We start from the raw sequence: 26,246 nt of genomic DNA on the forward strand, positions 1-26,246 counted from the left end.
CTAATTATTTCTCAATTATCAATTTGCTATTTCTATCCATTTACATTTTATTTGTGTCGGCCAACCTTATCTGACTATTATCAACCGTTCTCTAAATAAACCTCTAAACTACCCAGAAAACGCGTAGCGCGCATTACAAAAGCAACGTCCTCTGTGCGATAATTATCTTCATCATCCGAAGAGTCGATGAAATTGTTTACAAATAATTTCGAACCTTTGCTCTTTAACATTATCTAAACCAATTAAATATTTTCTACCAACATTTGTCACTCCGCTTACCCTCCAAATTCGTATTTGCGCGTTTTAAAAATCAAATCGAAGCTACATGTAAACGATAACCGATTTCGAGTTGAGTTTTTCTCGGGGAAACCATTTCGTTCCTCGTGGCAGTTATTTTTAAGTGAATTGTCCCGTGGAATTGCGCTGTGATTAAAATATGGTGCAGTTTACAAGAAGGCAGTGGTTGACTTTGATCGTGATTGGCATCGCTGACTTTTGCAATGCTATTTGTGTATCACTACAGGCACCCTTCTATCCAATGGAAGTAAGTAATAATAATTTTTTTTTCGATATTTTCGTGATATATTATTTTAATAATTTAGTTATTAAATCTTGTTTCCCGAACTGGGATTAGCCAGAAACCAACCATCTCGGGAGTACATTGCCTCGGTATAAGTGTATTTATACAGGCCCATTCCTCCTTTTCCTTTTTTAGTTGTCTAGAGGAGTAATTACTCTTATACACAAGAAGAAACGAATAACAATAGTTTATTATTGTCGCTTAATAAGATGGATGCGCACTTTTTTTTGTCAACCCGGCATAATATTCGCGCCTTTCCTTAGAACCAATCCACGTCGCCCCAGTTTGGAAAACATTACTCTAATGAACATAATAACATCTACAATCTTAAGACCATCATAATACATTCTTGGACATTTCGAAATAACTTTTAATTGTAATTCACGTAAACATAAATTCAATTATACAAGGTATACTTTTTTTGTAAATAGAAAATAACGCAACAGCGTCATATCATATAACATTGTTTATTTAAAATTAACAGCACTAAAGAAAACATTGTAAATAATTTTGGTTTTCAAAATCTAAACAATTACTCACGGCGCAGACACACATACACAATACACTGCGGTGTATGTTTTATGTTTTCATATTTTTGGAAGCGGTAACCAAAACTGCTCAAATTGTTTTAAACAAAACCTTCAATATTTTGAGGGGCTTTGAACCAAACTGTTACTAGTTTTTTCTGGTCTATTTGAAATGACTACGATTCTACATCTAAAATATTTCCTAGTCTCCCCAAAAATGCTTCCTTACGACGATGCAATTCGTTAGACTTATATCTTTAACATCACTCACACGATCAAAGCCATTAATAGACATATTTCATATTCAGAGGTTCTTTAATTTTGTAATAGTTGGAATATAAATCTAATATTCCTGATATTACTAAAATGTTGGCATTTAATTTCAAATTCGGTTCTTTGACATTTTTTCGTAACCCTCGCATTGGCTTTGGAAACTGTTTTTTATTTTTCGTTGTAGTTTTTATTTTTAAATATTCAGTCCCAGCCATAACCGGGAATGTACAATAAGAGTCAAATAAACAAAATTGGAATTGGTAAGGCGCGAAGACCCTGTTAATATTTGGTGACACGAAACGTATCAGACCTCATGAATATTATTATATTTTGATTATAAATATTATGTCTGTGGATCTGTCATGTCCAATTATTGCTTGTATTAAAACAATACCTTAGAAACGGTTCCACGCGATACGACATCACTAAACAAAGCGGAATCCACTCAAACGCGATATGCTAATTTCTCACGGAATTTTGCATAAACTACATGAATATTTATTTATTTTTTTAGGCGGAGAGAAAGGGTTGCACCGCAACAGAATATGGATTAGTTTTCGGGATTTTCGAGTTCGTAGTGTTTTTAATCAGCCCAGTGTATGGCCAGCATCTTAACAAAATAGGTCCAAAAATAACATTTAATGGAGGCATTTATACCACAGGGATCTGCGCGATTTTGTTCGGGTAAGAAAGGAAGATAACAATGTGCCAAAAAACTTAAATTCTATTCTAAAAACTATTTATATTTCATTTATTTTTACAAATATTAATAACAATCAAATAGCCAATGCAAAATTGCATGTAAAACTATATATGAATCTATTTCTGAGTCCATGATCAGTTATGCTCTGATGTAGTACTAATTCTCATTGTCTGCAAATTTGGCATAAACCACAAAATAATTTCGAGAAAGAGTTTTCAATTATAACAGATTTTAGACTTATTATTATTGTAAATGCAATATACTATTATTTTACTATCTACGTCTCTACCTGGTGTGGAGTACCAAAAGAGTTAACAGGGCGTTAATTTGATTAATTTAATTTAATGATACAGAGAAATAACAAATCAGAATATCCAAAAATTGAGTCTGTATGAGCTGTGGAAATTTTGCTAATGGCAATGTTGGTTTTATGGAAAAATGGTATACGATAATACCGATAATACTTAACTTAAAAACGCAATCAAATTACAAACGTAGTAAACAATTATTTTTCAAACCAAATTTTGTTACGTTTTGTTATCAATGCAGACTAAATAAAATTGACCCCGAGATAAACGATTTTCAATTTTAAAATTGCTTTACATCTCCAAATATGTATATTTTTTACAGAAATTGCATACCTATTATCAATATCTGATACGGAATAGACTGAACCTGGGTCTGGACTTTCATGACTCCTCATGAAAATTTGCCTATTTTGAAAATTGTCAAAAAGCAGTCAAAAAGTTTTTCTCGAAGCAAAAATAAATAAAAAAAAAAACTAACCAACAGAATTTAATAAAACTATTAAGCAAAACAGAGGGCGAGAGTTAAAGAGCATTTCGCGCAATCCTATAATATCAAAAATGCAATTTATTAGTATTTAGCAAATCATTCGAAAATTTAAGAAAGGACTAACTATTCTGACTATTCCGGAAGAAATATGTCACATATTATGCCCATGCATATAGACACATAGTAAACACTCTTGGTACGGGAGTTCGTAACTGAACTTACCGCTACATATTTTTGACCTAGAAAGATGCAGGAGTTGTTTCCATCTATCCTCTAAAATTTTAAGTTCTGGATGTTCTGATCAACAGATCAAAACCTCGGACCTATCTAATTCTAGCAGATTATTGTTTAAAATATAAGAACTGCTGAATTTTTTTCCTCTCACCTACAAATAATTGCGAATTCTTTAAAACACAAACTAAACATGCAGTTATGAGTTGCAACTTGTTGTACACAACTTGAACAGAAAACATCCAGTACCACTTTACTATGGATAACACCAATTCTTGTGGTTCTTCTAAAATAGTTTATTCTAAAGCAAAAACAATTTGCTTTATGCTCTTCCAGCAAAACCTTGCTAGGTGCCTAGAACAATTTTCACCAAGCACAACCATTCTATAGTTGACTTGGTGCTGATTTCATACCAAGCTTCCATTTTCTCAGCATTACTAGTGGACCAGTGGTCGATAGTATGAGTTTTCATAAGGTTGGGAAATTGTATTTCCATTGTTACCCTCCTGCACACCAATATTTAGTGGGTTATCAGGTTTTCAAGAAAAATAGCGATCGCAAATTTCAATACTATTTCAAAAGTAGCTACGGAATAGTTAAATCAAATCATTGCTTGACTTTCAGATTACTGGATAAAGTCAATGGAAGGTATATGTTTATAGTGCTAAGTTTCATCATACGAATAGTCGAAGCGTTGGGCAATGCCGCTTTTCTTACTGCGAGTTTTGCCATCATAGCGAAAGAATTTCCGCAAAATGTTGCCACAACATTTGTGAGTAAATTTTGAGTCTTATGATGATAATGTAGACCAAGACATATGTTACAGGCATCGCTTGAAACCTTTTTCGGACTGGGATTAATTGTCGGGCCTACCGTAGGTGGGGCTTTATACCAAGTTGGAGGTTACACGCTACCCTTCGTAGTAATGGGAAGCGCATTGTTTACTTCCGCCATATTAACTGCACTGATACTCCCGAAACATGAGGATGGAACTGACCGAAAACAAGGAGGTAAAAGTGGATAATTTTTGTTATTTGCACAGTCATTTTATATACATTTTCGAAAAGAGGCCCGCGGCGTTTATTAATTGTTTTATTTTTCAAAATATGTTATTTCTATCAAACTCTTGACTGGAACCTTCGGCACTGCACTAACACACAATAATGCGTTTTACCACAAACCGAAACTCAATTTTAGGTACTCGACACGCGTTTCGCCAACCAGGAGAAGATTAAAACTCGTTTCAGTTTTATTTTGTAGTAGTTTGCATCTGTGATCGCAAAATGTCAGGAACTTACAAAATTTGATCAAAACTAACGTCTTCGTTTTCTAAAGAGTCAAAATTGGCCAAATGCGAATTATAGTACAGCATAAGTCAAAGGCACCTGTTCAAAATATGAAATAAAAACTTTTAAGAAACTAATAATGTCCAACTTGTCTAATAATAATTAGTTTATACATGTCAGCACAATTGTCCTGACATTGAAAATCGCATTTTGAACAAGTCAAATTTTGCATATACGCGTTTGATGGATGTCATCCTACGAATTTAAACACTAAACAAAATGTCGTTTTACCGGGTCCAATCAATTTCCTATTATATAATTTTATAATGAAGTTCGCCGCTTCTAATCCGAGAGATAAGAAATGTCTGTGGTACTGTAGACCCCTCCAACATTTGTTAAACCATCATTGCTGTAACTTGAATGATTATTACAATTACATACAATTACAATCACAATCAAATTTAAATGTTTTCCCGCACTACCTATTTTAATAGTTTAGATCATATAGATAATGTGGCCTAAGTTCAGTAAAGATTGATGCTCCTCGAATGGCAATAATATTTTAGTTCGTAACTCAATCATTTTTCGCTGATTGGCTGATTTGAAATTCGTTGAAAGCGAGATTTCAGATGCTATTGAATATCGGATCAATTATTTGGATCAGTTGAATCCTGTACGGAGTATCATGGTTGTGAATCATGGAAACATTCGCAAAGTTTATGTTTCTATCCAAAACATGCAATTATTCTTATAATTCTCATTTGGAACAGGTGTAGATGAGAATAAGTGAAATGGTTTTCCCTTAAGTTCACCAATCTAAATCCCTATTATTTTGTTTTAGAATGTATAAAAGGCCATGAAAAGTTTGAAAATAATATATCGTTTTGACTGCTTTAAATCATGAAATGATGAAAATTTGTGGACTTTTGCAGAAATCGTATAAAGTATTTGTTTATGGTTGTTATGGTTTATTGTACGACAACCTTACATTTGTTTTCGAGTTTTGTTCATAAATTTCGCTTTTTTTATTAGTTGAACTGAGGAGGCTTTTACTTGATGAAAATCCATTATCAAAATAAAATTTCGTGAAAATCTGAACTTTTAGTTCTTTTTTTTTTAATTAGTACCATGGAGTCGTAAGCAGTTTATGCAAGATCTGGTAAACTATTTAGACTATTTTCCAATAAAAAATCAATTTCTTTGCACTAATCACATTATTGCTACTTGCACGACTGCTTCATATGTGTATGTTTCACGTGTATAACAGCAGCGTAAATCGGAATTTTGGCAGATTAAGAGGTATTTTTTACAGAATCGACAAGTCGCCAAAAAACTCATACTTTTTCATGCTCTGGCGAAAGAATAATATGTTTGGTTTTGAATGAACGCGCCTCATTTGTTTTGGTTTATTTTTTTAGTATCAATTCTGAAAGTATTAAAGATCCCCGGCGTAATTCTCGCAGCTTCCAGTATAGTCGTGACTAGCATGTCGATAGGATTTTTACAAGCCACTCTTGAACCACACCTCCGAGTTTTTCATCTAGCGCCCATTGTCCTGGGTCTGATGTTCGTCATCAACGGGGGCGTATATGCTGTCACTGCTCCAGGATATGGGTGGATATGCGATCATCTATGCTCCCCAAAACCTGTGATCGCGTTTGGGACGGTGTTGGTTGCAATAGGTTTTTGCCTGATTGGTCCTGCACCGTTCATACCCGTCCAAACGTAAGTACCAAAACATGTCAACATCACATATATTTTATTTTGTTTTATAAATTACGGAAAGTATTTCGCACATTTTTGACGAAAACGAATAAAAACATTGGGAATCATAATTATTTAATCGTTTAAAATTAAAAATTTTAACTCTTCAAAACCAGACTTCACTGTCGGGTCGACTCCTCTTATCAAAAATTAACCAACGAGTACCAACCCAAAACGCAAGAAATAGAAAGTAGCCTTTATGTTATATATTATGTTATTAACTACCACCGAATTAACCTAGGCCAGAACTCTTCACTAATTACTAGACCACAAAGTGTGGTTTAGCCGAGCCATTTCCTAGATCTGATTTTTCTTCCGTCATTTCAATGTTTTAAGCGTTGGGTACAAAAATGTGAAATTATTGTAATTTGTTATAGTTTCATATGTAAGTATACCACTGGTCCTTTTTGGTGGATCAACGATCGTTTGAGTTTGATTTCTTCTTTAATTATTTTATTCTTAAGCTTTTATGGTGCTCTATACTGTATGAAACCTAAATAAATAATAATAAATATTGTTTTCTAAAAATTTTATAGATTGTCTAGGAACTTTTGACAATTAGTTTCTTTTGTTAGATGTAATCAATCAGAATCAAGATATTTGCAATACGAGTAATACTTATTTAGTTAATAGTTTCCATAAAATTATAGGATAGCTTGTGTTCGTAACGGAACTCATATATTTTTTTAAGATTGGAATATTATTATAGAATAAGAATATATATTAACTAGCTCCATCAAAAAGTTGCCAAACTATGAAGGTATAATATTAAAGGTAGACAGCAAAATCACAGTTATTACCTATACTTACATTATCTATATTTAGAATCGAACTAGGTTGTGGTCAACTCCCGGTCATCTATGCTAACATTCCCTAACTTCCTTTGCAACTATCTTTAGATACAGTAGAATGCTGATGTTTTTAAATTTAATTGCAAACACAAATAAAATTGTTTTGCAGAACTTTGTGGCTGTCCATAGCAGGACTTGTACTCCACGGGCTTGGAATGGCAGCTCAGTTAGTTGCTTCGTTCAGTGATGCACTTACAACAAGTATGTAAGTAAGAAATATGCTTTTTGTGCAATATTATTGTCTACCCTTTGTAGCCAATATTAAACGGTTAGTTTTGGATAGTTTTACTTCTACTTATTATGATATTAAAAATTATTCCATTCATACCATTTTGGAAACTTTAAATTGAAGTTACTACCAGTTGCAGCTGCTAGAAAACGAGATTTCTGTATTTAAAAAAAATTGTATCCAACAAATCAAATAATACAAAATATTAAAGTATAAAAAAATGTGTACAGCGCCCACGGATTTCCAAACAATTTGGAAACCTACGGCTTGGTATCCGGATTGTGGACAAGCAGCTTTGCTTTGGGTGCTTTCATCGGGCCTTCCGTGAGCGGCATACTCTACGATAGCGTCGGTTTTCGCAATTCTTCTTTGTTCGTCGTCATCATTCATATTTTGGTTGGAATTGCTGTGACGATCTTCATCGTATTCTCGAAATCACAATCGCTTTACGTCGAACTCAAAGAAGACAAGGTAACCAGCGATGTGGATAATAACACGTGCATATTGGCGTCCAATTCCAAGATGCACGAAAGTTTAAACAAAAGGTAAAAAACAATTTCGAGAGTATCTAATTTAATATCATAATAATAAAATTAATATTCCTAAATCATCAATCTTGGTAAGTTTTTTAATTGGGAATGATTAAAAAAAGTAACAGCGCTTTTTGTGAGTCTCTTTGATAACAATCCAATTGACACTTCTTTGTAATTTTTTTAAATGTCATTTAAAATTATCATTTCTTTTGTTTATCTAGAAGAAGAAGAATAAAAAATAGAGATTAGGAGATAATTGCTATACTGATTGCAATAGTATGTCCATAATCTACTAATTCGAAAATGGATTAAATTTTTGAAAATTTTGAATTTGGAGAACATTTTTCAAATAACTGCGACTGTCTTGTATGACATTAAGTTGGGTCTGATTTATTTTTGACGTTGTCTCTTATGTTTGTTCCGAGATTGGCCCTGAATTCAACACATAAAGTTATATATAGAAAAGTTATAATTTTTCGAGAAGCTATCAAAGAGAAAAGATGCAGGGGGTACCTTAAAATGCATGCAAGATTCTCAAAGAGGCTCTGTATCTCAAAAACGAAAGTGGTAGTGAAATTCCGTGTGTACCAATATTCCTGTTACAAAAAAATAGTAAACTAGAGAGGTCAGACCATATAGCTACTAGAGATATAAAGGCCCTGCCTATGCCGATAATAGAGGAATAGTCATATGGATCAGCAATTGACAGGATTTTGCAATGTCAAATGCAAAAAGTTAGTTTAGTCAATGTGATTGCTTATACAGACTAGACAGCCTAAAATCACCACCTAGTTTTAGAAAACTACTTATTTATCAAGTTAAAATACTCTACACCACGCCAACAAAACGTCTACGCTATTTTTTTTACAAATCGTAGTAAAATAATAGTGTGGTGTTTTTTTAAGTATTCTTTATTAGAGTATTCTACCTCCCCTCAAAGCCTACTACTTATTAGGTCCTGGATAATCATCATCTAACGAAGTTTTATTTAAAATAATGTTCTAGTATACATTCGGTGGGAAATGGAATATCAATTGAACAGAGTAGACCACCCGCTTTAAACAGCCTAATAGCATGCAACAGCTACAAAAGTCAAGCGTGGCCTGAGCAAGCCACGAGTATATCAATGTCCAGTCCGATAATTCAAAGTAACGGACTTCAGTCATCGTACGGAACAGTTTATTAAATTATTACTAGGATTTTGGTGTTAAGTATTGTAAATTAAATTAGATATAACTTAGATGTGTTTTATTATCATATTGTATTGTATTATAATACCTGTATATGCAGTTCACACATAGAATTTTTAAAGCCACAATCTATCTATTGAGTGTGTTCATAGAATACGCATAACAACCTCCACGAGGTTTATCGCACAAAATCCAATCTTCCGTTAAATGAATCAAACATCAGGGAAATCGAAAAAAATTCCAAATGTTGGTTTTTTGTATTTTAAAATGCTATTTTGGAAGTAGATTTTAACGCCCAACTTTCAAAAACATTAATATGAAACGTGTAGGCTAATTTTAATAATTCTTACTGCAGGTGGAAAAGAAAGTAAAGGATGGAACACTCTTAGCTACCTTCATAGTATAAGACAATTATATTTAACCTACAGTATTTTTTTCAAATATATCAAAAACTACTTAAACATAAAAAACTTCAAAATATAATTAACATACGAATAACTATAGAAATATCTAAAAAAAATGGGTACAAAATAAAAGTAACAACGTCCCCCTTAAACTGCAATTTGTTGTTTGTCTACCCCATCAGCAAAGTTCTCATATCGGCTTTTAATAAAGATAAAATCAATTCAAAGCTGGTAATTGCAAATTGCCAAGTTCTGCAAAAATATTGTTTTTCAAAAAAGTCATACTTTAGTGTTAGATACCAACAGAATAAATTGCTAGAGCGAATTCGACAATGGGCGAATAAGTACAAACCAATGAAGTAATAACGTTATCTGCGGTGGCGGCTTAATCTCCGCTCGCTCCCTGCGGAATCCGTAGTATTCGTCCCAAAAACCTTGATATCGGTCTTTTCTCGTGTGATTCTGTTTCGGAAATGTTTGAAGATCGTTTTTAAGTGTTTAAGTACTACCAGCCTCGCAGTTAGTTAGTTGGTATGTTGGCCGGATGATCCACAGGCCGTTGCCGGTTTTTTGATATCGCTCAAAATCTTTTTTTTGCTGGCTGAGCAAATATTGGTTATATTTTTTCTTTTTACATGTTGATCTATGATCAAAAGCGAAAATCCCCTACAGGAATTTGGCAACGGGCGAATGATCATAGCAGTTCTGCCTAACTGTTATTGTGAAGCGCAAATTGAATGAATTGTTATCTTTGGCCGAATGATCCTAGCAGCGTTGACTAACAGAAGTAAAAGAAGAAGAAGAATTGTTATCTCCGGTAATGTCTTACATTCTATTTTCTATTTTCATTGCAACATATTCCTAGTAAATAAATATTTTAAACAATTTCGGACGACATGGCTGTAGATGACCCATACGAATCAGTGGCTGCCGTAGCAAAAGGGAAACTGAAGTTAAAAGTCGATTCGGGTATCACAAAAAAGAAAAAAAAAAAAGATAAAAAGCTGAAGGACCAAGCCATTAAAACCATGGAAAATAATGAGACGGAAGAAATGCCACAACAGAAGATCACAAAAACGAAAGCCGAGCTTGCATTTTTACAACAGCAGGAGAAAATGGTAAATTTTGTTTTTGGTTTCAAGAAAAGACGAAATGTTCCTTTTTATCTTAGAAAATGAAGAGGATTTTGGAAAAAGCAACAATGACACATAAAGAGCGAGTTGAGAAATTTAATCAGCATTTAGACAGTTTGACAGAACATTTTGATATTCCAAAGGTGTCCTGGACGAAATAAGTTTAATGGTTGCATGCTTGAAAAATTAATTTATTGTGTAAAAATAAAATTCAGTTAGTACTTATTTTGTTTTTTTTTTTTGTAACTTCCTTCACAATTTTATGCAAATTACTGCAAAATTTATTGTAGGAAAATTTGTCCTCCAGTTGTTGCCTCCCCTGGACACCCATTTCCATAGGATTTGCCCTCACAATCTGGAGCATAAATTGTGCCACACTCTCAGCTGTTGGCTCACACAAATATCCAGTAATTCCATGATCCACAGTTTCCCGAGGGCCACCGCTGTTCATTGCAATAACTGGTTTGGCTGTAAGCATTGCTTCCAATGGCACTATCCCAAAATGTTCATTCAATGGGGTATATAGGAGAGCTGAGATAGTTTTTAAAAGATCCACTTTAACTTTATCAGAAGGTGATTTCATGAATATTATTTTATCCCCTAGGCATTTCTGGTTTACCAGGGCCACTAAATCATTAAAATATGTTTTATTAATTCTAGATTGTGGGTCATATCCACCTGCTATTATACAGAATATTTTGCTCCACTCATCACTAGTTGTAATATCACGTAACCTTTCCATACCATCAATTGCAAACTCTAGTCTTTTTGCTGGATGAAACCTATTTAAGGACAAAAATATTATCAGGTCTTTGCTTTTGGAATTTATTTCTGGAACAATATCAGTGATATGTTTTTTTGAGGATGCTTTCCTCACTTCCTCTTGATAAGAATGTGCTATAGTAGGATATAATATTTGAATGGGCTTAACAATATCTGGAAATGTTTTCCTAAATACAGATCCAGTGTATTCACTGTTGACTAATATCACATCAGACATGGCAGTTGCTCTTCCTTCTATCCAGTCAATTGGTTTCCGGTATATCTTTTTCAAGATGCCCCCTGGGGGTGAAGCTAACAAATCTGGGTGGTGGCAATAATATATAACTTTTTTCTTAGTCAACTTTAGGAATGGAATTGCTGTTGGTATAAGGTCAACGAAATACAAATCTGGTTTGCTTTGCCTTTCGCCGAATGTAATATAAACTAAAGCTAAATAGATCATACGAATGTATGCACAAAAAGCTTGAAATCTTCCAAAAATAGCCCTTGGCAACCAGTCTCCATACACTTCAACATGAAACTCATCATTTTTAAGCTCATCGAAAGCGTGCAATTTTTCGAAATGATTCGTAACAAATACTATCTCATAATTTTGCTTCTTAAGAGCTCCGGCGATATCAAGCACTAATCGTTCAGCTCCGCCAATTCCAAGATCTGGATGAACGAAAGCAATTTTTACACGTTCGCGTTTGACCATTTCTAAAATACGTGTACTTCATAGGCACTTGTGTAAAATGTATGAACTAAATTTATTTTCATTTAAATAATTTTCGATAAAACACTTAGGTTATAAATCCATTCGTTGCATATTCACAGACTATAAAATGTCGTTTCGGTATCTCTCCACCATGAAGTGGTTAAAATATTATTAGCTTTACCAAACTAATTTTCTTTTTGAGGGAGCTTTAAAACGTGAACATTTATTATTGTTTTGTAACTAGCCACTTTCAACCCCCTTATTACAAACGATTGAGTATTAGTTATGTTTCTTTAATAAAAATTTGCCTTGCATGCCGAAATTATCGCATCAAAGGCCGAAATAACAGCATCAAAAACATCTTCCTATGCAATTAGCAATTAATATAGTGACCTTACTACAGTAAAAGTTGATGCAGAGCAGGTGGCTGTTTTCCTAACTGCACTTCCTTTATTCTTTCTAAATAGACAGTGTGGATACTCTTTTCTGCCCGAAGGTTTAATGAGATCTGGATATACTTTGAGAAAACACTGCAGTAAAAATGTTGAATGAACCCTCATGTTTACGTAGTTGCTTTTTAAGTTATTGTATTATCAGCATAGGGAGGTCCTTTATTTATCGCTAATAGCTAGTTCATAGGTGGCGTCACTGAAGGAGATCACTTCTACAGTAATTTATTGTCCTTGGATCATCATTAACGACGGCAAAACCAGGCAGGCTGATTAAAAGAAAAATCATCAAAGATTTTGGTCAGATATTTGCGACTAACTTACATATTTTACAGGAATGCTTGTCTGTTTCTATGCTCTGCTATAGGTAAGACACATTATTGAAAACTGCAAGTGAGAGTGTAAGTTATTAGTTCCTAAAAACTAGCAATAGTTTTTAGGAATATAATAGTTTTTCTTGTTCAGTTAATTCCATTCATTTTCCTTAGAAGGTATTGATTGAGAAGTGACATCAAGTATAAATTTTTTTTCAGAAAAGCAACATAGAATTCGATTCTTAAAACACATAAAATATCCAATGGTCTGGTAGTTGTAGAAAAAGAAGTACGCTTTTCCAAGATTTACATTGTAACTAAAACAGCTTGAAAACTAATATATAAAAAACTGATTTACTTAATTAAAATGGTAGTAAGAATGGACAATCTAATGAAACCAAAATTAATGTAACTTAAATTAAGTACATTAAAAGAATATAAAAGCAGGATATTTTATTGTATAAAAAATTCTAACAGACACTGTACATGGATTGCAGGTAAAAAAGTATTATGTTACCACTTCAAACAAGCAAGAGAAAGGGAAATATATACACGCTGTTTCAAAATTCAGTATTAAAATTTGAGGGACATTAAGGTAGGTACAAAAAAAACGATAATTTTTTTTTGGATTCGACATCACAAAAACTTACCAAACTTACAAAAAGTTACCTCTAGAAAGTACTTACCATGCTATGAGCTTTCAATATTAATGAGAAGATTTAGTTTCATATACAAATACTCATATCCTATCACCAATAGAATATTAAGCCCATTTTATTGATATTTTTTATAGGAAATTGAACGATCTACAAAAATGGTCTATTATACTTTTTTGATAAATCAAACTATTTCAAAGATAATCCAGTTCAAAGCTCGAAGAATTTAAAGAATTCGCATTTACATATGATTATTTATATATAAGACTAAGTCGAAAATATAAAACTATAATGAGGATAATCTTTCCATTAATATTAAAGATCTCATACGTGGTAAGTACTTTCTAGAGGTAACTAGCAACTAGTTTTTGTATGCCAGGTCATAAAAAAATCGTTTCTTTTTACCCACCTTAAGGAACGTTTTTCGAGTACAAATAAGACTCTTTTCCTGTAAATGTGTGTCCACAAAACACTTCGTGACCAATCTACAGTGTGGAATTTGGTAGAATTTTTATATTAAACAAATACAGGTAGACTAGTTTAAAATAAAAAGAAATGTTAGTCATGAAACCAAAAAATTTGAAATGAAAATAACACTCAAAGGCCGGCTTTGTAAGACTTTGCATAGTGTATAGTGCAAAAATGTCTTATTTCAAGCTGAAAAATATGTTTCTCAAATCTTAATACTTAATTTTGAAAAACTCTATGTATATAAAATGCATATTACAATTATTCAACTTCGTGAATCACACTAATGTTATTTCGGTTCCTTCCAACTAACTTGAAAAAGTGAGATTCTTCTTTCATGGATCAACAAAGGCAACCATAATGTATCTCGTTCCATTCGTTACTCGTAAACCCTCATGAAAATGTGTCAATCTCCCAGGATGCATCAATATCCACCCAACTTTGGTATCAACGACACTACAATTGTAACGAATAAATTTACAACCGCCTCCTTCATAATCTATGCCGACTCTATTCAATGCTATATTGATTGTGTAAGTCGAACTGTCGTGATGTGGCCTAAGAAATGGCTGTTCGTCAGGTCTGTACCTAAAAAAATTATCTCCATATATACAACATCTCCATGTCAGTCACCTACATACCTAACAACAAAATTCATTAAACTTTTGGGTGGGTCGTGGTAATATCCCGTAAACACGTGCTCTTGCAACGGCCTGACGTACTTTTGCAAGAAATACAGCCAGTGACGTTCCCAACCCACTTGGTTCATGTGAATGTCGCGGGTCGGTACCGCTTCATAACCACCCTCCAGGCGTTCGTCTTCGTTTTTGCCAGAAGACCACTTTCCGTAGTTTTCCATCATATTTATCAGAGAACGAGTAAACTTTTCAGTCACTACAGGAAACCAGTAAACATCGGGACAAGGCTACAAGTTTAATGAAACTTATTTTTGAAGACAGTTCCATTCGATTATTTAACTGGAGCTTGTCGAAAAACGTACTTCGAGAGTTTGCCAGATTAAGCCATGTATACATTGCGACTATAAATTGGCAAATAATTATGAACAGTAGCAGAATTAAAGCAGAATTTTTGGGCAAATAATCGTCAATTAACGATACTTCTGATATTTACAACTTTCTATTCGCAAATTATGCATTTAAATGCATTTTTTTTTTAAATTTGGAACTCTTGCTCTCTATAAAATGTCGAGATGAGCGAACTATTAACTAATTCATAAATCATAAGCTCTATTGGAAATAAATCATAAACCAAAATGTAGCACTTTATCCTTGCGAAACTGAGGTGTACTTTTTACTGAATTTTATCTGCCATTACGATTGCAGTCTCAAGTGACACAGATGCGCAAACTTAATACACTCTTAAAATTTGATTATTTCAATCATCACAGCTACTGGTGCTTCAAAAGGTCTTTTGGTTTCAGCGATTAATTTGCAACATTGCATTTTTACGATTTATTATTAATAATAAGGAGTAGTCTGTTGTTTAATAATTGTAATACAAATAACAAATAAATAAACTTTAATTTACCAAACAAAGAACTTAGATGACAATGTTTCGTATGTTCTATTCACTTCCTCCTCAAACTATTTTCTAGCAACATATTGCGCATTACCAATACAAAATAAATAATCGAATATCTGAAACGAGTGATTGCGCCTTATGCTAATTAAAAGTAACTTACTTGTTTGTTTTCCTTTTCCGGATTTAAATTTTCTGGATAATCTGGGTGTATATACGCCTCCTCCCAATCTTGTTCGTTCTCGAAAATTTGGTACATATCAGGTTCGGCTCTGGTAATGTCATAAGTGTCCGCGTTTACCAAATGACCGAAGTCATATCGGTTGGACACGTACATGAACACCTCCAGATCGCGCAAATTCGCACATAAGGCCATGTCGGCATCTATGTTCGGCCTGTCATAATTAATCTTTGTGCGATCGTATTTGCGGAGAAGGGTCCCGTTTATTAAGTAGACGCCATTGATAAAAGGTACATTCCAAAGACCTCTAGAAAAACGACGTACGCGTCATTTTTTTAATTTACTTATACAGGGGAGGAGAGAATACGCAAACAATAAGAAGACATAACACACATTCCTTCACTATTTTTCCTACATGTCCACTCTACAGACATATGAACCCCTGAAGGATGCCGTAGGAAATTTGATTGGGATAACCCGGCTTATCAACACACAGTGAGGTTTGGTTATTTTTCGGGTGGTAGTGGCATTCAGTAACTTGTAAAGTTATTTTTTAGATGTCGGTCACTATATCCTACAAAAAATTGCAGCAACTATAAATGTTAGCAAGTCGCAGCTTTAGATTGCAGCAACTTGGTTGCAACGTGCAAATAGGGCGCTTTACTTTTATCACGCTGTTATAATAAGGGGTACCTCGAGGCTTGAATTGAAAAAAAGGTATAATTGTTTAACATGGATAAAATAAACTAATTATGAGAAAAAAATAATTAACGAATTAATGTTTCATTTTTAATTTGTACAAACAGTGTAATAGATCTAGGTTGTATCTACATATGCAGACTAATATTCAAAATCCACTTGCTGGTGGTATGGCGAAACGATTTAACCAAGGAAAGGTTTTAAAATATAATTCCCAATGAAATTTCGCTATAAGATATAGAATGCATTTTCAGTTTTGAACGTTCTGGGTCGTTAAAAATCGCGTGACTTTGCGCAGTTACAGTAATTCATTAAGTCTAATTGCTCAATCACACTTAAGACGTACATAAACACCATCATATTGTTTCAGCCATTAATATACAAAATAATCACGATTGAAAATTTGATTTCATTTGTCAATACTCCAAAATTTAACATCAACCTAGCAGACTTGTAATTTAAATCATATGTTTTTCTTTTATTTAAAAAAAATTTACTCTAAATAAGATTTGAAAAAATTAAATTGGGTACCTTGCTCTACTTGAAAAAAATCTGAAAATCTCTTCCAAATTTAATTCAGCAAATCAAATCAATGTTCAGGTTTCCGGTTTTCTTCATTTTATCATATATTTAACATAAAATTGAAACAAGGTTAAAAATTGAATAGAGATGATTCCCCCATTGCCATTACTTTTCTTTACAATTAAAATTCTTTCAGTACTACACCAGTGAAAAACACAAAAAAATCCGGGTATCCGTGTTAAACGCAATCTTAAATTTAAAAGTATATTATTTGTATTGGTTCAAAAGCTGCCACTATTCCCCCTTGATAATTTAACAAAGTATAAACATATAATTTCCGTGTGTGTAGCTGCTCATTCAACTGCCTACTTACTTGGTTCTGATTAAAGTGTTTGTACGAGCATTTTATTAAGCAGATCAAGCGCAAAAATAACAAAGGATGCACAGAAATTGGTTCGTTGTCTTGACTTGTGCGGGTATTGTGTTAACGTGTTCGGGAGGGAGAATCAGTGGTCGAGGAGGTAACAACTTATTGCATACTAGATATATTTTGTTAAAAATAATATTTTTATTTTGATTGCATTAATGTTAAAGTTCCTTTTTTTTCTTTTTTTTTGCCAAATGATATTATGAAACTTGTTTTTTTCAGCAAAATTTGGCAGAGGCAGACTATATCATTCCAGAATACCAATAGTGATTCAACATCGCAATCAGGCGTCTGTGAATTACTACGAAAATAAGGATGTAGGTACCTTGGGAGAATATTAGTCGTTGTAGTGACCGACCAATTTTTTAGGGAGCTAAAATAATTAAATCGAGTCATTTTGAACTAGAATACATGCTAGGCAGAAAGATAACATTTTTTTGTATGGCGCAAGGTACGTATAATCATTTAAAACGATCCGTGTGGGTACAGGGTCACCAATACTTCCTTTGGACAAATAATTATTTACTAAATATGACCAAAATAAATGGATGGAAATGTTATTCAAGCTCTTAATATTACCGCTCCACAATAAAAGTTAATGAAAGTAGGTGGTTTTGTTTTGAAAAATCAATACGCGTACTACGGTTTTAGGATTACAAGAAAAATCAAAATTTACTTTATTTAGTTAGTACTTTATTATTATTTAACTGGCATATAGACGGTACTAGCTGTAGTTGGGATGTTTTGACAGGAAAATCATATTCCTGAGTTCAATTGTTATGAAATATTTAATGATAAAAACCGCATCTTTAGTACCGCTAAGGATCAAGACCATTTTCAAATTGTACATTATTTTGAAAATTGCCGACAATTTTTTTATTTATTAAAATTTATAGTCATTTCTTTTCTCCAATTCTGTTTTCCCACAAAGGAATACGATTTTGTTATTTTATTTTGCGTTCATAGCTGGTTTTGGTCTTGTTTTGTTATGTAGGGCATCGGAATAACAGATACCTTACTTATTAAAGATACGCAAGCAGTTCGTGTAGCATTATTTCATCTAACGTTGCGTCTTGAGATCTGTAACCTTAGAACCCAAGAAAACCACACTTCATATACTAAAAAATAAGTAAATTATATGCACCAAAATCCATTTAAATCTTCCGGATGGTGTTGAAATGTACTGGAAAGAATACAGACCAGAAAGTGATTCGCACGTATCGCATGGGCCAATAGTTAAACGCTAAACACTTTAAACTTGTAGGTCTTCCAAGACCTGAAATCACTTGGTTCAAGGACGGAATCGAACTCTACCACCACAAATATTTCCAGGTAAACTTGCTAATTGCAATAAATTATTCATCAAAACATAATAATGCCGTTTAGGTTCATGAATGGCAGGAAGGGAACGATACTATAAAGAGCAAAATGGAAATCGATCCGGCGACGCAGAAAGATGCAGGATTCTACCAATGCCAGGCGAATAATAAATACGCCATCGACTCTAGGGCTTTCCGCACTGACTACGCTATGCTCACATATTGATTGTTAAATCCAGCGCTAGAACTTGTAGCACATACCACATAAAATAAAATAAGATTATTTCTTTGGTTAGTTTCACTTCATCAATAACATAAAAACGTCAATTACATTAATAGGAAGTAAAGCGCGTAAATGTTAAATAGGCAACCAAATAGAAGATGATTTTTTATTGTACCACAATCGATATCCCCAATTTAAGTCACATAGCTACAATAATATACAGTCCTATATGCCTACATATTTATACGAGCATGTCCTCAGAATATGCCCAGATCCCGTCAAATGTACAGAATAAAACGAATTATGTAGAGATTGCTGTTTCGAAAGAAAATTTCACCAATTTTTTACCGTTCCTATTATCTAATAACATCTTAATGTTAAAATCTTAGTTTGATTTTTTTTTCAAAGCAACTTCCACAGGCTACCGTAATACTTTTTACAAAACTTCTGGATTCCTCCTGCGTCCGTTTTTGCTGAGTCGAAATTGGTGACGTTTCGCCAATCATCCTGTTGGCTTCTTTAGAGATATGTAGGAAACGTGAGTTCAAGTCGTACAAAAGAAAAAAAAATACTATCAAACAAAAACTAATCAAAACTAACCTAACAAAAATTTCATTTTACTGCTCATGCCTGTATGTGTCGTATTTTATATGTATTGGCTATTGAGCAAATTTTCTGCAATTATCGCCATCTACATATGGCCTCGGTGATGAAGCAGTAGTTAGCAGTTAGCCACTGGAACTCCAGTTCTGTGCGGATGCGAGAGTTGGACCATGGACGCGGCCACAGAAAAGAGAACTGATGCGTTCGAAATCTACGTCTACAGACAAATGCTGCGAATATCTTGGACGGAACATATTGATAAACATAAAGAACTCCTTACGACAATCAAGGAGGGAAAGCTGCAGTTCCTGGAACATATCATCAAAGGCGAGCGATATGAGATTCTCCGCTTAATAATACAAGATCGCAGGAAAACCATCGGTCGGCAGTAGACAAAATTCGTGGATGAAAGACCTGCACAGATGGCTCGGGCAGACGTTTGCAACAATAGCCATTTGGATGGCCAACCCCCGTAGGGCGTCGTATGAGAAGAACTGGCAATGGGAAGAGGTTAAGTTCGCCGCATAGCACAGTGGTGTTAATCGACCATATTTGTTATGAATTTAGACCTAGAAGACGCGACTCTAGTAAAATACGCCTCAAAATGTCAAGGAAGGGTTGCAAGGGTTGGACATTTAGTAAGTTGAAGCGGTAAACTAATCAGAAAGATTCTGGCAAAGTAAATGGAGAACTATTGGGCAGCCATGCAATTTTCTGGTTTAATGATTTCAAAAATAGGTAATATTGAGAGAAAATTTGTAGCTGTTCGTTTATATAATAAAAAAATGGCGTTACATTTGGTTTCATAAAAATATTTATAAAGTTATTAAAATTACAATAAGAAACTTTTTTAAAAAATTTAATACCCGGAATTCGCATGTTAAGAAGTGCGATTCTACGTTTATTTAAACTTTTTTTTACATTCGCCTATGAATTGACACCCCGAAAATGTGGCACTTAATTCTGTAACAGCATGTATATAAAGTCGTTAGAAAACAAAACTTTCCAAAACGATAGTGCTAAATAACTAATAATCATAAATTGTCGACTAATATTGCCTTTGATTGATGGCGGCTAAAACGGCTCAGTCAGTTAGACATAACCACCTTAGCAAATTGGACCAAATTATCAATTTGCGCATCTAAAAAGGGGACGACTGTATAAGAAAAATGTCGACTTAGTCGACCCGGTTGTGCTCCAGAATAACAACAAATAATAAGTATGAGATTGGGGGCACCTATTGTTCTTTTCTTATTGATCGCGTTTGTCGGCGATTCGCTGGGTCGTAGGGGGAGGCCCAGGACCAGGACCAAATCCAAGGTACATGGATTACTAACTAACCCAAACACAGCGCAACCATTCTAATTTCAGTTTCAAATTGGACTTCCGATCACTGGAAAATACCGCGACCCCGAATCCGACAAATATTACAATAACAACAATGTAAGTATTGTATGAAAAAAATGTGTTAATATTTAGAAGGAGAATATACAGGGCAGTACGAATAAATCAAACGAAAACTTGGTGGTAGTCGATTTTACAAAGTATTTGTGGCATATTTTATATCCAATACAATAGTTTTGAAAGACATTTAAAAAATAAATACACTTGCTGGTTTTCTTTTCTTCTGTTTGGTAATTATTTATCTCAAGCTTTTGCATCATACAGCTGCAAGGTCGCAAGATACATAATACAGAGTTTGTTTAGGCTATATGTCTGAATAAAGATATATAGAAAGTAATTAATTAGATTAAAACGGGAGACGGGAAGTCATTCCCAATAAACAGCAATAAACCAAAGTCGTTTACGAGTAGTAATAAAAATCAGTGTAACATTTAAAAATATCCATTTGACACTGCAGCCTAATTCACAATAATTATTTTACGTTTCTTGTCTGTGGTGAAAATAAAATGGTAAAACAATGCAATAGAATACCGACAAGATTATTTAAGGAAATTTTATTTTTCTACCCCTATACTTCTGATACTTTACATCACGGGTTTGCACTTTGTAATTCCGAGGGTCACGTCAGACGCCACGGCTTTGCAAAAATGTACACAAAAACCAATAGCCGTAGAAAAAGTATAGAATGCATTAAGCACATTGTGCAACTATTGACTACAGCGTTTATCAAACTTTTTCCATAATGTACTCAATAAAAAATAGTTTTCAAGGTATTGAGTAATGTTTAATAAGACCAATAGTTAAGCCAAAAATGTATTTGTAAAAAAAAATTATACTGAAAAGGTGCTTAGTTTTGCACTTTTATAAGAAAAGGAAAAAACCAAATAAGTTTTTACTGGCTAAAAGAGCAAAAGTCGAAAAAATTACTAAAATAGCGATAACTCGAACACGCCAAAACCTTTTGTGTCACTATGAAAGTTGTTTTCGCTACATCAAGGAATTTTTATTTTAAGGGAGCGAAAATAGTGTTGGCATCGCATTTCGACTATGAATATGTCCTGGGTCACAAAATAGCGTTTATCTGCGTGGCGAGAGGAAACCCCCGGCCCCATATCACGTGGTACAAGGACGGAAGCGAAATCTTTACCCACTTATATTTACACGTAAATTGCACCCGCGATGATAAAACGTGATAAACCGTTTTGTTCTGTTTTAAGATTCACGAATGGCAAATAGGAAGAGATAAAATAAAGAGCAAATTAGAGATCGATCCGGCAACGCAAATGGACGCGGGTCTATACGAGTGCACGGCGGACAATATGTATTCGATCGATAGGCGATCCTTCAAAACTGATTTCAGCATTGCCTTTGATTAGTTAATTAACTGATTAACAGCATCGAAAAGTAATCGCAAATTATACTTTTGAGTTATAATAAATATCGTTCAACTTTTTACGTTCCAATAAAATTTTCATCTAAAAAATAGATCAATTTTATTTGTTATGGAATTTTAGGAACTTAAACGGTGTTGAAGAGAATTTAAAAACTTACCTTTTTATATTATGAACGATGTCCATATAGTCGTTGGATCTGGCATAAAATCCATCCTTTGTCAGAGAACCCCAAAAATTACTCCAGGCCTTTCCGGGTCGGATCAACATGGGAGCAACAACCGATCTATTTTGTTCAATCAAAAGGCGCAATGTTTGAGGGTTATCAAGATGCGCGACTGAATCAACAGCGAAATAAACATCGCATTGTTTTGACAAGCATTGCTCTCTGAAAATATTAAGCGTCAATTAGTTAGTAGAAACGAATTAAAGTAAATTACAAAGATAAATCTCTGGCGTTCCATTCAGTTGAACCGTCCTCTGGTTTGATTTGCTTAACTGAAGAATACTCTGATCCGAATTGGTCAGTGAAGTTTTTCACGTGATCCGAATGATATTTCATCTGAAATACATAATATGACTAGAATTTCTAACCAGGTTTCGTTACATTTATTACTGACAGCATTATGAATGAATAAATGTATCTTATCCTTCGGGTAATCAAGTTTGTAGATTTTTTGGAAAAATGCCTCAATAAAGGGCGTATCCAGTTCTATGAATACTGACAAAAAGACTGTAGGCCATTGTGATGGCTTCTTCTTAGTTAAGTTGATTTCGTTATTTCTGCATGCGGTGCAGCCGTCAATGGAATTCCAAACGCCATTCGGCAAATAATTTCCTAAATAATTTAAGGTTAATTTGGAGGGACCGTTGCCGTGTACAATCAACGGTTGCGTGTTAAATTCCTTGTTCTTGAGAAAGTACTCTTCGGATTTAGCATCTTTGTTCTCCTTAAATTGGATTTCCAAGTCATCTAAAATTAATATATCATTTTAAAACAACCAAAAATACATTATACAGAATCGCTTACTTGCAGCCCCATTTACATTTTGGAAAATTTCGCTTGTGTGGTCCAACTTAATATTATTTTTCGTTCTGAAGGTTTCATCTAAGTAGGCTTCAGTAAAAAACAATTGGTCGTCTGCAGTATTTTCTATGTCCGCTCGACTTAATATATTATATATTTCAGGAACATAACCAATATAAAGCCCCGAATTGAGAAATCTAACAAAACAAAGTTATAAATGTAACTTAAACTTATCCAATAGACCAACTGAGTATAAAGACAATGCCTGCGTGTCTGCAGGAAATAGACATGCGTCATTCTTTTATAAATTTGAATATAAATATTTTTGAATTGTTTTATCAATTTTTTGTTAGGTAAATCTATTTTTTTGAATGTCGCATTTTAGATACATGGTAGAAATAGGAAGCTCATATGCAGGACATCATTTTTAATCAAAAAGTTAATAGGTATTGAGGATTTTTATCAGAAACCACTTCATCTCTTCAAGTTTCAACTATACTAATATGTACATGTTAAACCTTAATACATTGTGAAAGTGTGCTCGAGTTTGATTTTGATATAAAATATAGTTTGTTGTTACTTGCCTTTTACCCTGAACTACTTCTGGATATTTAGGGGCTAATTCAACATTAGGCCAGCAAAAAGCCTCCGCCGCGAATAAAACCCTGCCATTGCTGGCTTTAAATCTACGAACGATTTCGTCGATATCGCTCAGAAAAATGACGTCATATGCGTCTGTGAACAGCATTATCTTTTCTTCCTCTTCATTGGTATATGGTTCTAGGGCCTCTTTCAAGAGATTAATTTTCCATCCGCCTCCTGGGCTGGTTTTCATATTTTGTCCACCTTTCCATTGCTCACCCCATCCCAAGATTTTCGGTTTGATGTCAAACCTTGTGACCGAATCCAGGTATCTCGAAAATCCATCCGTTTCATCTGTGGCCACTGTATAGACTAGTATATCTAAAATATTACCAAATTAAAGTAGGTTTACCTTTAGCTAGTATTCACATTAGCAAATGTAGCACATATCCAAAGGCGCATGCAACGTTATTAGTATCGCACTTTTCCGACTTTTCCTTAGTTGTTTGTACTTGCCCATAAAGGAAAAAATATAAACGCAAAATCCGCACACAATTCCAGGTACAGATGTATGAAACGCAATACAGTAAAAAATAAAACAAGGGCCGTACAAACTAATGGAAACTATAGAACGATTATTTGTATAAATCGTTTGTTTCCGGTATGATGCATCGTTGTCGCGTAAAAAAATATCGTCAGTCGTTTACTTAAATTAATTATATTTTTATTGTATTTTTAGGTCAGTAACCTCTATGAATTATGATAAAATCTAATAAACCTTATTTGATTTTAAAATGTTAAAACCAAATTAACTTTGCATCAACTTTGACGATTTATATGGTTGCATGTGGAGATTTTCTTTGAAATTGAGTGTTTAAAATGAATTAAAAAAAACACTTTATTGATTCATATTTCTTTATGTTAAGATTTATCAAAAAAAAGTTAAGTTGGAAAAACTTTTTTTGAAAATTGGTACATTTTCATTTCATTAAAAAATTAAAAACTAATTAACAAAAAATGTTCCCATGTAATGGGGACCTTATTGCTGAGACTGTATTTAGAAAGTTTTCTGACAAATTCTTATTTGCCTATTAAATTTAGATTTTACGGGATTTTTTACTAATATGCACCTTTAACAATTATATTTTCGCAACTGTTAATTTAATTTTTTAAGCATGATTTTATTATGAGAAATTTACATAGAATGGTTAAAATAATCTACCTTAACAGAAATTTGGTACTCAAAAGAGCAGGTGAATATTTGATTCCACCCACCTCAATCTCAGATTCCATGTTTATCATAGATGGTCACTTCAGTACAAGGTAATATTTTTGGTGTGCATGTGCAAGTTTCTAATATTTTGCGAATATTATATTATTCTCATGCATTACGAAAAAGGTCCACGAAAAATAATCTGTTAGACAAATCGCCTAAATATAAACTTAATGGCATTTCCAGTAGTTAAAAATTGTAGGCCGTGTTAAATGAATCTCATTCCCTACATAATTATTACATCATTGATAAAAATTATTTGAATTAGGTCAATTGACTAATTATTTCGCAAGCCAGCATTGTTAACAAGCAGTATTATATTATTATTATTATTATTAGGTGATTGAACTGAAACATAAAGTTACCGTTTCCTATGGCACTGGTAACACAACTTAAAAATAAACTGGAAAAGGCTAAAACAATATAATGCCCCATTTTAAAATAACAGGAGCTTTAAACTTTTTTAGCGAAACACATATCACGAACGTTCCACATCTAAGAACAATGATTTAACTAACTAATTAAAGTAACATCTGAATCCGATAACATAAACATAAACATTCAAAAATAGAACTCTTCTTTTGGGTGACAGAGTGGCACGATCACTGAATAAATTAGCATCAAAGCCCAATGAACAAATTTGTTGAAGTCATTAGCCCATGGCCGGTAATTCATGGAATACAAATTCAAGACAATAAAAAAATAATACAATCAACTTTATTTTGTATTTACGGATAAACTCTTACAATTCAAGACAATAAAAAAATAATACAATCAACTTTATTTTGTATTTACGGATAAACTCTTACCAGTGAACTTTTTGTTTTTTCTTGTTGAATAGAGGGATTCCTTGTAGCTTTTATCACATTGTGATGATTCTGCGGAACAAAATTCGGGTGCATCTTGACAACTGTAGAGACCTAATAAATTATTAAGTTAAAACTTGATGGGTACTGCTTATAAATTAAGTAATTATGAGCTAACCTTAGTATTCTGTGATTAGTCTTATCTTAGTAATCTGTGGCAATAGCCGATGCGACACGACTTTAAGTGGAGGTCACCGAAGTGCACTATACTTCGAAATATTTGCCGCTTGTACATGAACTTCCCTACAGCTTGCTTAGTTTAAATAGGATCCTCTGTATATCATTTGATTTTTAGATTCTAATTAGAAAATTAAAAAATTAAAA

The 26,246-nt window shown here is 33.5% G+C and overlaps 6 protein-coding genes across 7 annotated transcripts; 4 read left to right on the forward strand and 2 right to left on the reverse strand.

Moving 5' to 3' along the window:
- Nucleotides 1–316: 316 nt before the first annotated feature.
- LOC132697446 (MFS-type transporter SLC18B1-like) lies at nt 317–8,971 on the forward strand. The gene is made up of 8 exons (XM_060662975.1): nt 317–544; nt 1,895–2,064; nt 3,734–3,881; nt 3,936–4,119; nt 5,814–6,120; nt 7,120–7,215; nt 7,470–7,784; nt 8,778–8,971. Exons 1-8 carry the CDS (start codon nt 437–439, stop codon nt 8,956–8,958), a joined length of 1,509 nt encoding a protein of 502 aa, XP_060518958.1. The 5' UTR covers nt 317–436; the 3' UTR covers nt 8,959–8,971.
- Nucleotides 8,972–10,149: 1,178 nt separating this feature from the next.
- LOC132696161 (protein FAM32A-like) lies at nt 10,150–10,724 on the forward strand. Its single transcript, XM_060660820.1, has 2 exons — nt 10,150–10,484; nt 10,538–10,724. Exons 1-2 carry the CDS (start codon nt 10,263–10,265, stop codon nt 10,658–10,660), a joined length of 345 nt encoding a protein of 114 aa, XP_060516803.1. The 5' UTR covers nt 10,150–10,262; the 3' UTR covers nt 10,661–10,724.
- Nucleotides 10,711–13,032, reverse strand: LOC132696158 (alpha-1,3/1,6-mannosyltransferase ALG2). The gene has a single exon (XM_060660817.1). The coding sequence runs from the start codon at nt 11,977–11,979 to the stop codon at nt 10,711–10,713; it is 1,269 nt and encodes a 422-aa protein (XP_060516800.1). The 5' UTR covers nt 11,980–13,032.
- Nucleotides 13,033–13,182: 150 nt separating this feature from the next.
- On the reverse strand, nt 13,183–25,621 carry LOC132696157 (procollagen-lysine,2-oxoglutarate 5-dioxygenase). 2 transcript variants are annotated; one of them, XM_060660815.1, is made up of 9 exons: nt 25,422–25,621; nt 23,786–24,164; nt 23,205–23,398; nt 22,795–23,147; nt 22,615–22,736; nt 22,335–22,562; nt 15,569–15,893; nt 14,508–14,791; nt 13,183–14,454 (listed from the first exon to the last, which is right to left on the reverse strand). In XM_060660815.1, exons 1-9 carry the CDS (start codon nt 25,489–25,491, stop codon nt 14,202–14,204), a joined length of 2,208 nt encoding a protein of 735 aa, XP_060516798.1. In that variant the 5' UTR covers nt 25,492–25,621; the 3' UTR covers nt 13,183–14,201. The 2 variants fall into 2 exon arrangements, with proteins under 2 accessions (XP_060516798.1, XP_060516799.1); XM_060660816.1 differs by lacking the exon at nt 25,422–25,621 and adding an exon at nt 25,059–25,407.
- On the forward strand, nt 15,933–18,840 carry LOC132696159 (immunoglobulin domain-containing protein oig-4-like). Its single transcript, XM_060660818.1, has 5 exons — nt 15,933–17,328; nt 17,457–17,551; nt 17,604–17,685; nt 18,499–18,566; nt 18,621–18,840. The coding sequence occupies exons 1-5, from the start codon at nt 17,247–17,249 to the stop codon at nt 18,777–18,779; spliced, it is 486 nt and encodes a 161-aa protein (XP_060516801.1). The 5' UTR covers nt 15,933–17,246; the 3' UTR covers nt 18,780–18,840.
- On the forward strand, nt 20,467–22,273 carry LOC132696160 (immunoglobulin domain-containing protein oig-4). The gene is made up of 4 exons (XM_060660819.1): nt 20,467–20,699; nt 20,751–20,822; nt 21,797–21,946; nt 22,001–22,273. The coding sequence occupies exons 1-4, from the start codon at nt 20,601–20,603 to the stop codon at nt 22,157–22,159; spliced, it is 480 nt and encodes a 159-aa protein (XP_060516802.1). The 5' UTR covers nt 20,467–20,600; the 3' UTR covers nt 22,160–22,273.
- Nucleotides 25,622–26,246: the final 625 nt, after the last annotated feature.

Source organism: Cylas formicarius, unplaced genomic scaffold, assembly GCF_029955315.1.
Source record: "Cylas formicarius isolate icCylForm1 unplaced genomic scaffold, icCylForm1.1 PGA_scaffold_1__22_contigs__length_36826433, whole genome shotgun sequence".
Taxonomy (NCBI): domain Eukaryota; kingdom Metazoa; phylum Arthropoda; class Insecta; order Coleoptera; family Brentidae; genus Cylas; species Cylas formicarius.